This window comes from Vitis riparia, chromosome 17 (assembly GCF_004353265.1).
Source record: "Vitis riparia cultivar Riparia Gloire de Montpellier isolate 1030 chromosome 17, EGFV_Vit.rip_1.0, whole genome shotgun sequence".
NCBI lineage: Eukaryota > Viridiplantae > Streptophyta > Magnoliopsida > Vitales > Vitaceae > Vitis > Vitis riparia.
This window is the reverse complement of record NC_048447.1, coordinates 11,123,782-11,142,058: the sequence shown is the minus strand read 5'-3', so window position 1 is coordinate 11,142,058 and position 18,277 is coordinate 11,123,782. Positions and strand designations below refer to the sequence as shown.

The 18,277-nt window shown below is 34.6% G+C and overlaps 2 protein-coding genes across 2 annotated transcripts; both read left to right on the top strand.

Annotated features, from left to right (window-relative positions):
- Window positions 1-6,651: 6,651 nt before the first annotated feature.
- On the top strand, window positions 6,652-11,598 carry LOC117905224 (serine/threonine-protein kinase fray2). Its single transcript, XM_034818174.1, has 6 exons — window positions 6,652-7,348; window positions 8,645-8,696; window positions 8,977-9,066; window positions 10,687-10,751; window positions 10,883-11,041; window positions 11,115-11,598. The coding sequence occupies exons 1-6, from the start codon at window positions 6,701-6,703 to the stop codon at window positions 11,163-11,165; spliced, it is 1,065 nt and encodes a 354-aa protein (XP_034674065.1). The 5' UTR covers window positions 6,652-6,700; the 3' UTR covers window positions 11,166-11,598.
- A 1,341-nt stretch (window positions 11,599-12,939) lies between these two features.
- On the top strand, window positions 12,940-15,526 carry LOC117934450. Its single transcript, XM_034856138.1, has 3 exons — window positions 12,940-13,049; window positions 13,181-13,269; window positions 15,082-15,526. The coding sequence occupies exons 1-3, from the start codon at window positions 13,011-13,013 to the stop codon at window positions 15,233-15,235; spliced, it is 282 nt and encodes a 93-aa protein (XP_034712029.1). The 5' UTR covers window positions 12,940-13,010; the 3' UTR covers window positions 15,236-15,526.
- The last annotated feature ends 2,751 nt before the right edge of the window (window positions 15,527-18,277 follow it).

Below are 18,277 nucleotides of genomic sequence, written 5' to 3'. Positions count from 1 at the left end.
AATGTAAAGCTTTATTTATGAAGGATGAAAGCCATGGGGTCGACCAGGGGTTCTGTGTAAATTGTTGAGGGGTGTTGACCAGGGGTCAAGAGGAGAGCAGCAGACATGGGGGCGGCAGACACATCTGAGAGCGGCGGCGTCAAAAGAGGAAAGCCGCCCTGAGGAGTGACTGCAGGTGAGTGGTGTCAACTCCCAAAAATATATTTTGGTACGGCAATATCTACGTATACGGGTCGCACCTGGGCCCACCTCCCCTGCTATTTTAATTAATATAAAAAATTTATTTATATTTAAGAAAAAAGAATTTTCTTTCTTAAAAGAAAATTTGAGGAGAAATGGGAAAATGGGAGAGAGAGAGAGAGAGAGAGAGAGTGGGCCAGTGGGGAGTGTGGAGGGAGGCATCCAGGTGGGGGCCATGGAACGGAGGTGGAGGTGGTATTATGGTAAAATTGTAAATTTTGGTTGCTTCGCTTTAGCAAGGAAATCGTATCTGAAAGATGTGATGAAAATACGAGCAAGGTGAGCCATCAGATGGGATCGGATTGGATTGGATTGGACGGAATGATTTTTGGAAAGCTTTGGTGGGGAAAGTGGGAGGAAGATTGTATTGTTGTTTCATTTCGGGGTGATTGAGATTTTCAGATTTGTGGGTCCCCTCACCATTCCACTATCATTCTCTTACCATCTCACATTTCACTCTTTTTATAATTATGCCATTGTTCCTCGCCAAATTCATTGGGTCTCATCATTTTTTTCCATTTTTAATTATTTGCTAGTGGGTCAGTGGGTGTGCACCCAGATCTTGCCTGGTTTATAGCTAATGACATGTCGAGACCAAAATTTCTTTATAAGTTTATGGTAATTGGTCGGGTTTACACTACCGTATCTTAGTTTTTTGGCACCACCAATCTTATTGTTACAATATGCTTATTCGCATATTCTTAAATTTGTTTGTATCTTTGTTCCACAACCTAAATCTCATCATACAAATTAAATAATTTGAATTTTTTATTCTATTGGTAAATCAATATTTTAAAATTTGGATCGAATTGATTGGTTCAATCAATCAAACCGTCAATTGGATTAGGTTCAATCGAAACCTAATCTAATTTGGATCATCATTTGGGTCTGATCAAAGCTTAATCCGATCTAAGTCGTCATTTGGGTTGAACAAGCTATTGAATCACTATTGAATCGGACAAACTAACTATCAAATTGCTAACTTCGTGGATCAATTTGTTAATTTTGGCATGGAATCCTTTATTTCCATTTGTTTTTTTTTTTTTTTTTTTGACAAAATGGATTGAGTTTGCTGTCACAATGTGGATGAGCATTCACCTTAACCTCTTTATGGTTCATAATGATATGGGTGGATAGACAATATAAAGCCTATTTTATTTTTATCAAATTCCGATGTAATGCTGATGGGAGGGTGACTCAAAAAAATTCATAAAAGTAGGATGCAACATAGTAACACTACTCTTTCCTAGGGCAAAGCTCCTTAGGAGAGAGCCTCATAATGTGATGCTTCATAGAGCATAATTTTAAGTCCTATCAAGTAAAGCACTAGAGGAGCACTATCCTGATCCATATGGGTCAATCAATTACTCTATTTCAACCTCACAAAATATCACATGCATTTTTCGTTCTTTCAAAAATTGAAAGGTATAATAAGAATATTAATCAAAACAAAGCAATAAAAAAATCATGTATGAAAAATTTCACCTAAGTTATCAAGTACCAAGAGAACATTAAAATATTGTATCCATTAAAATTAGGGTAAACTCAAATGAGGTTGTCGCAAGAATCTCCTTCTTGCGCTCTCACTCTTTACTAATATTATACTTTTTGAGGGCCTCATTGTATCCATTATAATATCTTTTTATTTTACCTTCTTAAAAGCTAAATACACTACCACTTCTTTTCTACTTAGAACTTTGCCCCTAATTCAAAAAGAGCCCTCCTTTAGTCGCTCTGCTTGATCATTTTCATTCCTCAGTATTTTATACATCTTTACTACCCTTTCTTTTAGAATAGTAACTTGACATTCGACCATGCACAACTTCTCAAGGGCTCAAAGAGATTCCTCTAATTAGCACTTTAAAGCTTCCTTCTATTTTTTCTCCTCCTTCTTCTATATTCCCTTGACTTGGTATTTAAGCTCCCTAACTCGTCTTCTTAGGTTAGTAAACTCGATTGTTGTTTCCTCGACTATCTTATGTCTTTTGCCTAGTTTAAGAAGGAATGTTCCATTATCAATGAATATTATAAAAGTCAAGTACAAATAAGAATAGAAAAGTAAAAAATAAAAAGCAAAGAGAATAGAAATCATATTTCAATGGAATTACACCTTGACACTATTCATTTTCTTCATATCTGTCTTATTAATGGAATTGCACCTCAACATTATTTATCTTCTTCATATTTGTAAACAATGTAGAGGTGACCAACTTCATTATTAGGTGAGCCGTGGCTACTCTAGATAGGGTCGGAGGGTATAACAAGTTTAGTAGCAACAACAAGAAGCTCGAGTTTCACCATAAAATCAATAAATGAGCTAATGTCAAAAACTTTATTTTTTTTCACTAGCTTCTAGCTTTCCATTAGTGCTTTTACTTTTATTATCCTTAGTAGCACCTTATTTTCTCTTGCTCAAAGACTTCCTTAAAGTCTCTTCCACAAGTATAGGTTCTCGATCATTTTTTTTCTCTTGTTCTTTAGATTGTTTAGATTTAGAATACCTTAAAGTCAATCAAAAGAATTTCATAATCATCCCTTGATGTCTTACAATTAGGAATTTTAGGATCAATGTAGGGATAAGAGTTATCAAGCATCATTTGCAAGCTCTCTATTGTTCCATAGGATATCAAATAACTTGATACGATCATTCAGGCCAACGAGGACCACAAAGTGAAAAGCTCACCTATGAGACCTCTTATTTAGTCAAGCTTGGTGTCGAGGAATGAAAGGGCATTGTTTGGACTCTTTGCACGAGTATTCATTAATTAAGGTTATCGCTTAGTCACCTAATGACTATTCCAAAAAGATATGCATACATTTGCTAAGTAAAGATATTTGAGAGAAGGTAACTTAAACGAATAAAAGAAGTGGACTTTCTAAACTACAAGGGAGATCTTGTATCACTTATCTAATACCACACAACTCATTAATATCCTATACAAGTTAGGATGTGACAAAAATAAATGCACGCCTATAAAATGTAACTCTTGGACAAGAGCAAAAAATAGTCAACTAGAGACTTGCTAAAAAATTCGCATGTGCAACGAATACTTCATTTGGACTCAAAGAGTTTGTATAAGGGGATTTTTTCAATTGGTGAAACGTAAGGTGGGTAACATCATCATCATCATCTTAGTCACGGAACAAACCCTTGATAGGATGCTTTAACTGTTTTTCTGCCAACTCATCATATTGACCACCTAGAGCCAATTCAATGGTTGAGAGAGTAGTTTCAAAGCCTAGACTATGCCTTTCCACCATGGCCCCTATAAGCCAAGCAAAATCTCTGTCCATAGGTGAAGAAGGAATCTTAGCACTCTTCATAGAATGTAAACAGGAACTCAGAATTTATGACAAAAGATAGAATACCATAAACAATTGACCATGGAAGAAACCTTAGGAACTATTGATCCTTAACCAAAACACCTTAGTCACATAAGTTTAAACACATGACCATTCGTATAATGAAATTACAAAAACCTAGAAAATTTATCAAACACTTCAATAGATAAAGTCAAAGAAATACTAATGCAAGAAAGTAAAAATCCCTTACAACTAAGGAAAATGAAAATTTTAAGCTTAAGAATTAAATGTCCAACAAGCATTGTTAGTGCCTAATGTAAAAAGAATAAACAAAGCTCATTTTTTTATATGTTACTTTCTTTCCAATTTGAGATGATGCAATGATAGCACGTTATTCTCAATAGCCACCAAAATTGGCAATTTTGCCATCGAACACACCTTTCATGAAAATGTCATCTTTTTTTCATTCACGTTTTCATTAAAGTAAAATAAAAGTGGAAATGATAAAGGTAAATGGAAGGGTGTTGCCATGTGTCAATTAAGGTGCTTGAGTAGAGCATCTCGAGTTAAGTACTATTATAAAGTGACATTGCTCCCATCATAGTATTTTGAGTTAGGTGTGAACTATGAGATACAATCTTGACATTCTAACTCACATTTTCCCTTACCACCTCGCTATTGAGATTGAGCCCTAAAAAACATAACATGATATAACATATTAAGATCTGTTTATAAATTTATTTATCAATGTTTCTTGGTTTCCCATTTGTTATCCCGTATGCATTAATTGGTTAGTTGAGTATATACGTTTACATCATTTACATTGTACATGACTTGGGTATATCATAAGTTGCGTAGAAGATCCAAGTCATGGATTCCTTATAGAGTGATGAGTATAGTTGGTTCGTGGATTTTGACAATCCATCTGAGACTGTAATGCATTTACCTTCTAATTGGAAGGATGACTTTTCTTGGTCATTGAGATGATTTTTCCATGGTAAGTACACTAGTTTATGTGATACACACTAAACATGACCTATGGTGAATCATGATGTAAGATTATAAGTTGTCATGATTCATTAAACTACTATACTACATGGACTTTCAACCTTGAGAGAATATTAAGTTTGTGTCAAAATCAATAGGAGGCTTTGATTTATGAGTGAGACCCTAAAGTGATTATATATTTTTATGGATTGGTTTACTGTTGATGGAGACTTGTAGCGACAAATATTATCAATAAAGGTACCATGATATCTCATGGTATCAAGATAGTATATCCCTTTGGGTTATCCAAAGGACATATGATCTAAAAGACTATGATCATAGCATTTCACTTAGTGAAATTTGATATATGCTCCTTAAAACTAGATCATGTTAATTGGTTATATAATAAGAAGGATCTCTAACTTAAAGATTGGAGAGGTAATCTTGATAGGTACATTACCTTGTTAGATTATGAACACCAATTTATAGAGAGTTTGTATGTAATGGATAATAGGTCACAAATTCGAGTTTTGTTTCGTTATTATATATGTAGAGTATTAGAGTATAGTTGATTCTTTGTAGTGGAATGTTGAATCAATTTCAGAATTTTGAGGGAGCCAATACTATCCAATGGGTCCTATTGGTCCCCATTTTAGCTCATCAATGACATGATTTGTGAGGGTTGAATAAATTTTAGGTTTATTTATATGCATAAAGGCATTTTGATAATTACGCAATGTTACACAAGGGTAGGTGAACAATATCTCTTAATTAGACTAATTAATGAATTGGACAACTATGTTGGGTTGATTAATCAATTAGGACCCTTTTTAGGCTAGATTAATTGACCCAATACTTTAATGAGCTTAAGTCATTTAAGCTTAGTGGGGAACCCTATTAATACCTCTTTAAGGGTTAGGATTTTCATAGTCTTTTTCCATTTCAAAGAGTTGAGAGAACTTTAGTTTCCACCTTGCCAAACACCCATTGTTTGGAGTGCCAAGGTTCAAGGTTGAGTCATTGGGTGAAACATTGTAAGTTTATGAGGCTTCCAACAATTTCAAATTTGATCTTCTCCGATTGGATTTGATTTGGGAACATTTAAATCAAAGGTAATGTTTTTAATGCACAAATCTAGATTCTTTAATTGTTAAAAAGTGTATTTTTGCTTCAATTGTATAAAATCTAAAAGTCTTAGGGAGTTTTCATGCACCTAACTTGAGCATGAGAGAAGGAACAAAGATATTTGGATTTCCCTAGACTTGCCTTTAAGGAAAATTTATATTGTTAAAACTCCTCCATGTAGAAGAACTCTTCATCCTTGTCTATAACCACATTTGGATGATAATAAAGATTAAGAGCATTTGGAAACGATAATTATGTCTTGATCTTATAATGTATATATTTATAAGATAAGTATCAATTAATATAAATAAGAGGGAAGTGACCAAAAGAGACTGGTGGGTGTTTAACAAACACTTAATATTTATTACTTAATAATTTAAGTTGATGATAAATTAAACTGTTGTTAAGTTGTTAACTTAAAACTTATTTTTTATTTTAAATATTAAGGTTTTTTAGTAAAATTAATTTAATATTTATTATAAATCATCAAATTAACATATTTACTCTCATTAATTGTAACTAATATTTATATTTTTACTAATTTTGTGCAACAAATTTATTTATTAAATATTTATATTTAAAGTATTGTATATATATAGATATAATAACTATAAAATATTCATTAGAAAAGATGAATTATGAATATAGAGTCATAATTATAAAATTTACTTTCACTAAACATGAATAAATAAAACAAAAAATATTTAAAATTAAGAATATATTAACTATTTTAACTTAATACTTAAAAGTTATTTTTTACTTTAATTATGTATTAAGTTATTAAAATTAAGTTTTTAGCTTTCAGTTTCCTTGAATTTCATGCCTTATCTTCGACATGTTCCAATGATACGGCGTGGTTGTGACAACAGCATAGGGCCCCATAGCCCAATACTGGCAATAAAATAGAGGCCTCATAAAGGCCCATCCCAGGATCAAACTGGGCTAAGAAACCCAACAATTCCAAATAGGTGGGCCAAACCGCAGCCCATCCCCCACAAAATTCCCCAGCGTCGTTACGTCTTCGTCCTCCGAGGAGTTCTCGTTGATGGAGGAAGAGAAAGCAGCTGCGTACTACGACGAGCTCACTCGGAAGGGCGAAGGGGCCGCTAGATTTAAACAAGGGCTTGGTTTCAGCTCCCAATCGTCCACATCCACCGCGCCTTCGAAGACCCGTTCATTTCTCAGCAACTTCGTCAGGGCTTCCAGTCCCACCAAGGCCTCCCAGCTTGAGAAGCAAGCTCAGCTCGAATCCATTCAGAACAAGCTAAAAAAGAAACCCAAATCATGCGAAGAAAACTCGTCTAAATTTTCCGACAGAAGTGAAAGAGATTCTAGGGTTTCTGACAGGAATGATAAAGTTTCAAGAGATAGGGATCGCCATTCGAGCCGGCGAAGCCGGAGCCGTGAAAGGAGAAGCCGGAGCAGGGACCGGCGGAGTAGAAGCCGAGAAAGGCGGAGTCGTTATCGATCATCTAGTAGGGATAGAAAGAGGAGGAGTAGAGATGGGGATAGGGATAGTGATGGAGATAGAGAGAGGAGGAGGAGGGGTGGGTCGGATGAGGTGGGGGGGCGGCGGAGGGATAGAGGGAGAAGTAGGAGTTCATCTCCGAGGGAGCGGAGATTGGTGAAGGTTGGGAAAGAGAAGAATGGTGGTGTTGACTATGCGAGGTTGATTGACGGATATGATAAATTGGTATGTTTCTTGAATTCGCTTGGTTTCAATGATAATCTTCGATTAAGCTGAATTTATGTTCATGTTCTTGATATTGCCTTTCCAAACATTTCTTCTGCGCTCGCAGAAGTAGAAAAGCAAAAAAATCTGTTGGGAACTCATTGATGTGAACTAATAAAAATAATAATATCTTTGAAATTGGGAAATAAATTAACACAAAATGCAACAAGAATTGCTCTCAGTTATTAGCAATATGTTTGAGCTTTGGCTACATGTGTTGCATTAGGTTTGATTCTTTGAAGGACCAAAACATTAAACATAACTGTCTCTGAGTTTTGAACTTTAACTTGGGTCAATTTTTTGGTGGAAGTGCTTCATGGAAGCTTGTGGAAGAATAAGTTCTGAACTGAGGGTAAGCTCTGGGGAAGACCCCCTATTAGCAATTGAAGGCTAATCCATGTTAAGGTCATTGCGTTTGCTTTATGCATCAGTAGACAAAGTTTGGCTTGAACATTTTGACCTTATAAAACCTCACCCTTATATCAGGTTTTTTTTTTTTTTTTTGTTAGGCAAAAGAGGAAAAGATATATTAAAGAGCCAAAAAAGGCTACACCAAGTACACAGGAAATATACATGTGCGCACCAAATAAAAAGAAAAAAAAAAGAAAACCCTCCTCTTATTGGCAACCTCACCCTTATATCAGTTATTTGCTTAGTTTTGATGGACCTAAAACCCATTATCTTGATGCCTCTTAAACCGTAGTAAAGTGTGGGTGTCAGGGTTTTTGGATGCATGGTGCATACATATTCTCTAGTGTTTGCTGCTTAAGATTGCAATGACATTGCTGGGATCTGCTCCTCAGAAAGTGAGAAAATTCTGTATTTCAGTGTTCATTCTAGAATCACCTTGAGAAGCAATTTTTCCCTATTAATAGAAGCCTTGTTCTGTCCCAAATTTTACTGGGCAACATTTCAGTAGTAAACTCAAAGTAAGTTCCATACACATCCGGGAATCCAATTGCCTTCGTTGTTTCTAATTAAACTCCTAGCTCTTGCCTTACCCGGGTTGCTCAGCAAACTCTCATCTTTATAAGTTATAACAATTTTGGCTCACATTTCTCACTGAGTCTTGCCTCTTCTTGATATAGTGAAATAATTGTATTGAGTCGGTGTTTGATATGCTGATTAAGGTTTATCATGGACTGGATTATGTTAGTTGTTTTTTTCCTTTTTCTTTGTCTTTTTTTTCTTTACCTTCTACATTCTTGATATTGATTGTGAGATAAATGATAAAGTGGTTTTTTTTCTTGCAAACAGACACCTGCAGAAAGAGTCAAAGCCAAGATGAAGCTTCAGCTTTCTGAAACTGGTAACTTGTTTGATGCTGTAGTGCAATTTCTGTTCATTTTCCTCCTAGTTTTTAAAATGGTTCCCATGATTTTTGCTTTCTTTTTTTATCAATTGCTTGGTTGTGATTTTCTTTGTAATGTGAGATGTTTATCTCACATGAGGTATGACAAAAAGGTATCTTTGGGGTTGAAATGTTCTGATATAACAGTCCATATAAGCAAGAGTTTGAGATTGATTCATCTAATTAGCAATGCTGCATGATGTTTTTCATAGCATGTTTAATAATGTTTAATTTGCAGCTGAAAAGGATGCAACAAAGGGCATGGGATCAGGATGGGAGCGGTTTGAATTCAACAAGGATGCCCCGCTTGATGATGAAGAAATTGAAGGTTAAACCTTTTATCCACATGGATTTTTCTAAAATTTTTCAATAGAGTAACATGTTGGTTATGCTAGTGCTAGGTTTGTTTTTTCCTTTCTCTTCTAATGGCTGATGAGTGGATCCTGCATTTTTCCTTTTTTGGCTTTTCTTTCAAAACTTTTGAAGTGAAATTAGCTGCTCTTATACCCATTCTTGATTTAGTTTGAGCATCCAGTAACTGGAATTTTCCTTGCAATATAATCTTTGGATTCTAATTAAAGTTTTACATTTATGTTTAAAATATTATGCATTCTGGTCTTGTTTTTGCTTTGCATTTGAAGTAAAATGCAGATTTTGTGTTGTCTTCAAAAAACTTTGTATCTTTTTGTTTTCCTTTTCTTTCTTTCTTGTGGTAGGCAGTGAGGTAAAAACATTCCTGAAATCTTTTAACGGTTTGTACAAGTGCCTTAAGTGTTACCTTCTTCATTTTTTGATTTCTGTATTTGAGTTAAGTATAAAAGAAAAAGACCTTGATCGACTGTCTCCCACCTGTCCTGTTTAGCTAATTGGCTATTACAAACTTCTTAACTGTACGAATGACATGAAACTAGTTGCCACTCTAGAACTCTGTAAGGGTCTGAACAATTATCGTCAGTAATGCTAAAAAATTATTGTAGGTAAATGCTACAGGGTCAAGTTTGAAGTAAAAACCCTAGCTTTGGGAAACTTTTCTGGTTTCTCTCAAAACTGAATTTTGCTAATGTTTCCAATAAATGAAGTTCTTAATTTTCCAAATGCTTGAATGATTCTATATAATTTCATTAAATGGTTTTGCACTGTTTTGTCTTGCCACACATGAATCAAAATGTTTGAATACTCCAAATAAAGGTTTTAATACTCATAATGCTTATTTTTTACATAGGTAGCATTATTATTAGCATTAGTATTTATTTATTTGCTATCATCGTTGTCATCATCATCATTTTGCTTTCCCCACCCCACCCAAATTCCATGTTTACTAATTACTACTACTATTATTTATTTATTTATTATGATCGTCATCTTCATTTTGCTTCCCTCACTCCACCCAAATTCCATGTTTACTATTATTTATTTATTTATTGTGATCATCATCATCATCATTTTGCTTTCCCCACGCCACCCAAATTCCATGTAACTTCTGTTACTTGTAATTTTCATGACATGTGATGGAAAAGAAGCTGATGTGGATTATTATTAGTACTGCTATTTATTTATTTATCATCATCATTCTCATCATTTTGCTTCCCCCCCCACACCCAAATTTCATATAACTTCTGGTACTTGTAATGTTCATGAAATGTGATGGAAAAGAAGCTGAGGTGGATGGAAGGTTAGCGTAGGAACCATTCACATGGTCATAGGTCAGGTTGAAGATGCCAACCACCCTTGATTTTTTACTTTGATAATTAACTTAGTGCATGCTGAGCTTTCTAATTTACTGATTCAATTTGCATTAATTCCAAGTGTGAAGCAAACTTATCCTTGCTCACATCAGTAGGGGTGTTTCAACATTAGGAATCTTTTTTTTTTTTCTTTTTGGATAAGAACATTAGCAATCTTATTAGGACACCATGCCCCTGATAAAGCATGTTAATCCAATCTGCAGCTGCCGAAGATGATGCAATGTTAGTTAAGCATGTGGGTCAAAGTTTCCGGTTCTCTGCAGTGGAGGTATTGCACTTAATCCATTTGTTATTTTCCCTGTCTTACGTGATGAAGTTGGATCTGATAAAAAACAGGCTAATTTTTTCTTGGAAAGACACAGTTAATTAGTTTCTGATTTAAGTTATGTGACTGTTAAGACAAGAAGGGAGGAACAAATAAAGGCTGCCCACGATGAGGCCATATTTGGACGATCCTCAATTCCACCATCCAATTTCTCAGACAATGAACCAGAGGTGGAGAATGACACAAAGGAGAGCAATGAAAGTAGCCTTGGTACAAGTCTCATAAGTGAAAAGGTAAGTAATTTTAGAGAGAGAACTCTGGCACAGCATTGCAGGTACTTAATAAGCCCCGAGTTGCATGTTGTAGGTACTTGCCAAGCAACAGGGTTCTTGGCGTGATCGTGCTCGTAGAGTGTAGGATCAACAAGTGGATATGAAGAACTGGTAAGCCTGGGAAAAGAATTCGTCATTCATGACTACAAGTAGCAAATGATTGTGGGGGGAATTCTTTTCTGAGCAAACAAGGATTCAGTGTTAAAGCCAAAAAGAGAAGCTTTGATCTCCTCGGGAACCAGCCCAGAACCAAGAACTTCCATGGCAATTGGTGTTAATGCAAGCATCTGGCAGATGCCAATGAGTGAAGTCCAGATTGTAATCAGCCATCTTGGTGGTTACACTTCTATATTTAATCATCAGGATTTGGAGTCTGAAATAATGTAGGTGCATCCATTTTAGGTCTCTCTCCATATGCTAATTGAGAATTTAACATGGAATTAGAGCTTTGCTTCGCCAGAGTTCAAATCTTATCTTATTTATTTCCTCTGTTGAATGCCATATCACGTCTCCCAGAATGCTATGAAGTTGGGTGATGTAAGTGTGTGTGTGGGAATGATTTTGTGAAGGTTGGAGGTGCTTCCTGACTTAGTTGGGAGTACTTCTAAGATGTTTGGGTGCAATTCCAAGATGGATAGAAGCATTTTCTAACTAGCTTGAGAGTGATTTTAGGAGGATAAAAAGTGCTTTTTCTAGAAGCCTTTCTATTGTAAAAATGACATGACTTGAAAAATTACTTGTAAAAATTTAGAAAATCGTTTAGGCTTTTTTAATATAATTTTCATTTTTTAATTAAAAATATAAATTTTTACTAAATTAAAATGAAAAAAAAAATATGGATTTAGTGGGCATTTGGTAAATCACTCTGAAAAATATAAATTAAATAAACAAACAAGTAATAAAATAAATAAAGAAACACTAATTCAATAACACCAAGTTCAATATTCAAGCATATTCAAATTTGAAATTTATGCATAATGCAAATAGAAATAGAATGAAAATGAACAAAGCAAAATAATCCCAAACGGCCTTAAGGCAAAGAAAAGCAAAGGGAAAAAAAAAAAAAGAAGAAAAGAAAAGGAAAAAAAGAAAAGAAAAGAAAAGAAGAAAGTAAAAATAAAATCAAAGAAGTAAATAATAAACATAAATAAAAATAAAATAAAAGAGAGAGAGAAAAGGATTGGGACACATTTTGGGGGTTTACACAAGACAGAGATAAAAAGTATAATATATTTGTATTTATTTTTCAAATTAATAATATCTTTTTAGAAATAAAAATCCAGGTTTTCATTGGTGTGACATTATATAAAAGGTTATTTTCTTGTACAAAAATGAAAATTTAATTTTTGAAATTCAACCTTTTTTTTTTTGTCTTTGGACAAAAATACTCTTGTTATTACTTTTTTTATTTTATAAAAATAATATTTTTTTTCAAAAACCTACATATCAACATTTGAAACAAAAAATGGTATTTATATTAAAAATATATTATTTTTCAAGTAAAATAGTATGAATGATTAAATTCATAAATTTGGGATCATTCCATCTCTTTTAATTAATTAATTTTTATATAAATAGGAGATTTCCAAATTCATCCACAGCGTTATCAATGCATCGAAAAATTATAATTAATTAATAAATGAATAAATAAGCTTACAGACTAGTACAAATCGAGAAACCAAGACGAGTGGGTCCACTATTCACAAGAATCAGACGGTGGAAATGCTTCAAAAAATAAATAAAGCAAAAAAAAAATATGAAATTAATTTGAACTCAACAGTAAATAGTCAGTAAGTGCAAAAAAAAAAAAAAAAAAAAAAAAAAAGTCAATAAAATAAAAGCAACCCTATTCAAGACTCAAAAATCAAAGATAATTCTTTCATTGGTAGCCTGCTTTTGGACTTCATCTCTCTCTCAAAGCGAATCTCCGATGGCTTCCTCCACTATGAATCGATGGCTGAGGCCTGAGGTCCGTTCAGATCCACCCTTGATTTGCTCATTACAGTTCACAGTCCGATCTGATCTTTCCATATCCCTTTATTTTTTATTCGACTTTTGTGTTTTTATTGATCTAATGTGGACATGGATGTGCGTGTGCAGGTTTATCCGCTCTTCGCAGCCATGGGGGTTGCCGTTGGGATCTGCGGATTCCAGTTGGTTCGCAACATCTGCATCAACCCTGATGTCAGGTCTCTCTTCCTCTCCCTTTCGTAGTGTGTTAGGGTCTTGTGCATGTTTGCTTGTAACCAACGCCTGTTTTGTGACAGTGATTGGCTGCATCATTTCTTCTGATGAATTAAGGAATTGGGGTTTTTCTTTCTTTTCTTTTCCCATTTGATTGTTCTGATGGTTGTATGGGTTTTTGTCTATGGAAATAAATGTTTACGGTTTTAGGTGGCTCTACGATTAGGTTAGACTTAGATTGATTTGTTCTTGGTATCACTTTTCGTGCTTTTTGAAGCTGAGAATGGCATTGATCTTAGCTTTTTGATATGTCTTCCGACGAGTTCCTTGGTTAACAGATTTATGTCCTGAAACTGTATTCATCATTGGGTTTTTTCTTGGCTTGTTTGGTTGTGGAGTGATTGTATTTGGCTAGATGTTTGAATAATTTGTAAACTAGTTAAGTCTTCCCTGTTTAAAAAGAAAAAAAACAATTGTGTTGACAAATTTTTGGTTATCTGTGTTGCAAATTTTTATCATCATTTTAAGTCCCGTTGATTAAGAATAGATATCAGATTAAAGGGATAACTCTTCTTGGGACAGTCAGTAGCCCAGCCAAGCTTAACTTTTGGGTGCGATGTAGGCAGGAAATGGTACGTCTATTCAATGTTCAATATTGAATGGATGAGTGGGAAGCCAAGAAAAGATCAAATAGGAAGTATAAGATGCTAGAGACACCTGTTGAGGACAAGATGAAAAAAGTGGGATAAGATGGTTTAATTGAAATGAAACCCAAATTGTTGCATCAACAAGATGAATCAGTTTCTTTATTTTTTTTTTAAAAAAAAAAAACAAGATGAATCAGTTTCTTTCTGGTTGAGAGCCCTAGAAGGACAGAAAGGATATGTGGGGGATATGTGGGTTAATATTGTGCAAAAGAATATACCGAGTCTATACTTTTACTGATGTGGTTTGAAATTAGGTTTAAGAGTAGTGGAATATGTTCATATAGTCACACTTCTAAATGGGATGAGGCTTTGTTAAGTGTAATTCATCTTTAGTTGGACTATAGAACTTGTTTGATTATAAGCAATGGCACCAGTATACTATTTTTGCTTATTTTGGGAAATTTATTGACTTAAGGTTTTCATTTATTCCTTTGGTGTGTGTGTTTTGCTTGTAGCTGTTGTAGTAAGTTCTTCATTAAGTGATATTTATTTCACGTTTTTGATTGACCTCCTTTCTGTGCCACTCTTCTTATGCTATTTTTTCTTCTTTTGGGAAATTAATGACTTGAGTGTTTTTGTGTGTTGCTTGTATTTGTAACTGTTGTGGTAAGTTCTTATGTGGCTGATCTTTATTTTGCTTTTTGAGTGATTCCCTTCCTCTTTTTCATTTTCCTTTTTTTCTTCGACTAATTGCACTTCCAATAAAAGATTATTTGTAATAGCCACCATATTTCCGAATCAAAAATAGGTTTTAGTTTCCACATGTTTAGAATGAAGTAAATGAAATCTTTATAGTTTTGAATGTCTGCGGTTGTCTTGATGGATTTTTTGGATGTTGGAGTTGTCATATGATTCTCTCTTCCTTTGTATTTGAAGGCTTGAATATGTATGCTAGAATGAAACAACTATCAATTAAGAATCATTCCATGCAACCTAGATATTATCCATTGCATTTAGTGACATTATTCGATTCATATTCTTTGCTAAAGCAAAAGTAATCCATTTCAAATGGCTTGTCAAACACTGAACTGAATTCATTTTCATTGGATGTGTCAGTGCCTTTTCAATATTGTATCCTAGTTCACTTTCATTTTTTGTCCCTTAAAACAGGGTGAGCAAAGAAAACAGAGCTGCAGGAGTATTGGAGAACTTCACCGAGGGACAAAAGTATTCTGAGCATTTTCTAAGGAAATATGTTCGCAACAAGTCCCCAGAAATCATGCCATCCATCAACAGCTTCTTCTCAGATCCAGAGAAAAATTAAAATCTTTTCTTTCTGCATACTAAGATACAAACTTCTATTGTGATTTTTCTACTCTAGCTGTGTTTGTGACTGACTCTCGGTTGGAATGGTTTTGAGGGCCTTCCGCCTTTGTGTCTCTTGCCCATCTTGTTCGCGTATTTGCGGGATCAACCTCAACAGCAGGAACCGTCCAGGGATGTAGTTGAATTGACTAAAAAATAAGCATCGAGTGGATAATGAATCTAGTCTTATTATGCGATGAAACAATAATCTTTTTCCACAAAATAGTAGTGATACTCTCATTCCAGACCACTTTTTAATTGCTTCAACAAAGACAAATGATGAAATGTATCTCCTCTTTTAGACAAGTAGCACATGAATCCTGAGTTGTTTATTGTAAAGGCCTAATGTCGTACTTCATCATTAGAGGTCTATCGTATGCATTGACCTTCCTAGGTGAGGTTCCTAGGTGTGTTTCTGCTAGAGTCGATCTCTTTGCTAGGCTTCTCAACCAAAACACCTGTTTTGCTTCTAATTAAGAGGTTGTCATTGTAAGCTAGTGAAGATACAAAAATCTAGTTCTCCTCGTTATCGCTTATTTTTCTTTCTTTTTCATTTTCCATTTGTCATTGACGTTAGTGTCAGACACGATCATGGGTTGTGTTGGCAGCTTCTTCCACCAAGTGCCAGAGGGCAATGGCTTTATTGTTTGATAGTCAGGTCTCACATTTTACCTTATGTGGTGGTGGTATTCCACTAAGGTGCCTATTTTTAGAGGTAATGGTTAAGGTTAGGTTTCGAGGTAACTCCAAAGCCTAAAATTCTTGATCCATTATTTGAATGATCTTATCATGAGGTGGACTCATTTCGCAACCTGTCTTGTATGGGAATAGCTCCTATGTCACAAGTCAATAGACAAATTCAATTGTTTAGTTCATATGCAATCAATGGAATTTGTAATGCTTCCAAAGTAGATGGGAGAAAAAGATTTAAGTTAAGTTCTTTATTGGAATTGACTACTTAGGTTTTGATGATAATTCAACTTTTTTACCATGTAGCTTGAGAGTTTACATAGCTAGTACACTCCATCATCAGACAAGATTAATATCACGGGTTAATAGCCTTGATTGGCTAAATGCCAAGAGTTGGTGATATCTTCTTTTTAGGGTCAAGTTTAGCAGTTCACCAGACCTTGAGGTAGGTTGCTCCCAAGTTACCCATCTTTGGGTGGGTTGACTTCAGGTAGCTCTTATATGGAAGCTAGTCTGCTGTAAGGTTTACCCATACTCAGAGGAACAACTCAACTTAACGCATACAAGTGTGACTTATACTTGGGGGTATGGCGATCAGCTTAGCAAAGTAACATCTTGAATTAGAACAATTAACACAAAGAGGTGGGGTTTTAGGTTAATGTTTTCTTCGAGGTTCTTAGAAAGGATACCTTAAGATCTTTTTTGGTGGTTTGGTTTGATCGTTTATTTTTGCTAGGCTATTAGTAAGGTGGTGTTTGTTTTTTGGCTAAATAGAAAAAGCCAAAATATTTGGCTTTTTATATTAACCAGTGAACTGGTTACTAATAAGTTTAGTTTAATTATGTTGGTTGATGTCAATGAGTTACTTTTAATTAAATAGAAAAAGTCAAATATTTTGGCTTTTTCTATTCAACCACCTAAATCTTTGTTTTGAGACTAACTTGGCTTTGGATTTTTGGTTGGAAAGTTTTCCAAACTTGTAAGGTATCAATTTTTCAACATTTTTTTTTTGGTAGAAGAAAATCAATGATCTAAAGATCATAAAATAGATGTGTTAGAGAAGACTCATTTAGACTTTAGTTGACCATTTGTTAAAGTGCATATACAAGCTAACACCAAGATCATTCTCGTGCCTTTTGATGGTTCCTTGTTGAGATTGGGTAAATCGGATGACCTCTTAAGGTGTACTTGATTTTTTAACACCCAATGTGCCTCGAAGTATGCATCTACCATATGTTGCTAGCGACTTTTATAGCCTTTTAATCCTATATGAGTGCCTTCAACCAAACATAAAACCATGAACAAGTTTTACCCAAAAGAAAGAGTCATACATTTCTAACACGTGTATGCTAAGCAAGTGGGAGGTTAGGCAAACTCCCAAGCAAGTTGGACAAGATACAACACGTCTTGGGTGGTCAATTTGATAGAGGTTTAGTTGTCAACTGTGAGCATAGGTGTGCTGGATGACAAGTGCAAGTTGGTTTGCTTTGTTGGTCTTTGAGAATGAGGTACCTATAGTTACCTGAGATGAAGATTGTCTGGTTAGCCAAGGAGGGGATTGTTTGGTTTTTTGTATCATGAGCTTGCAACTAAGTCGTTGGCCACTTTCCAATATGCAATAGTTGTTGAATCAACATGCTCTAATTTTTGTACTTGATTATTTTTTATATGCAAATATAGATAATGACCATGGATAAGGAGGGGTATGTCACAACATCTAAGGCTTAGGTCATGGAACCTAAGATTTTAGGTAGATATACCCTCTCAAAATTTTGTCATATGGAAGAATTGTTCTCCCAACATGAAACAAAGGGGTCTTAAGATGCAATTCCAATCCATACTTGATCATCTTTAATCCCATATTTTTGAAGCTTCAAATCTAATCTTTTCTTAAATATCACACAAGACAGAAATGATTGAAGAAAGAATTTCAAAGGGAAGAGAAATAAAGGAAAGCTTTCTTGGAAAGATTCAAGTTCATTTCCTGTCCTTTGCAACGACTTTTTGTTTTAACCAAGTAGGGCTTAGAGATTTCCCATAGATGACATCAATGAAGATGCTCAAAGATTTCCATGAATAACTGAAAATTATTATTCTTCTTTTTTGAATACAGAGTGGGTTTTTCATGAATAACCTCCCTTCCTCTTGTTGCCTATAGCTTCCCTTATAAGCATTATTCCCATATAGATGCAAGTAAATCTTGTGAAGAAACAAGTTTTTTGCATGCTTTGTTAACTTTTGGGCAAATAAGGATAAGAGTAGTTGAACTTGTCTTTTTAAACATAGGTCGGTCAGTCAGATCAACCTACAA

Coding starts and splice junctions, on each gene's coding strand:
- LOC117905224 (XM_034818174.1), top strand. CDS start 6,701: ATGGAGGAAGAGAAAGCAGCTGCGTACTACGACGAGCTCACTCGGAAG. Junction 9,067..10,686: donor TGATGATGAAGAAATTGAAG/GTTAAACCTTTT, acceptor TCCAATCTGCAG/CTGCCGAAGATGATGCAATG. Junction 11,042..11,114: donor CAAGTCTCATAAGTGAAAAG/GTAAGTAATTTT, acceptor TGCATGTTGTAG/GTACTTGCCAAGCAACAGGG.
- LOC117934450 (XM_034856138.1), top strand. CDS start 13,011: ATGGCTTCCTCCACTATGAATCGATGGCTGAGGCCTGAG. Junction 13,050..13,180: donor ATCGATGGCTGAGGCCTGAG/GTCCGTTCAGAT, acceptor GTGCGTGTGCAG/GTTTATCCGCTCTTCGCAGC. Junction 13,270..15,081: donor TGCATCAACCCTGATGTCAG/GTCTCTCTTCCT, acceptor CCCTTAAAACAG/GGTGAGCAAAGAAAACAGAG.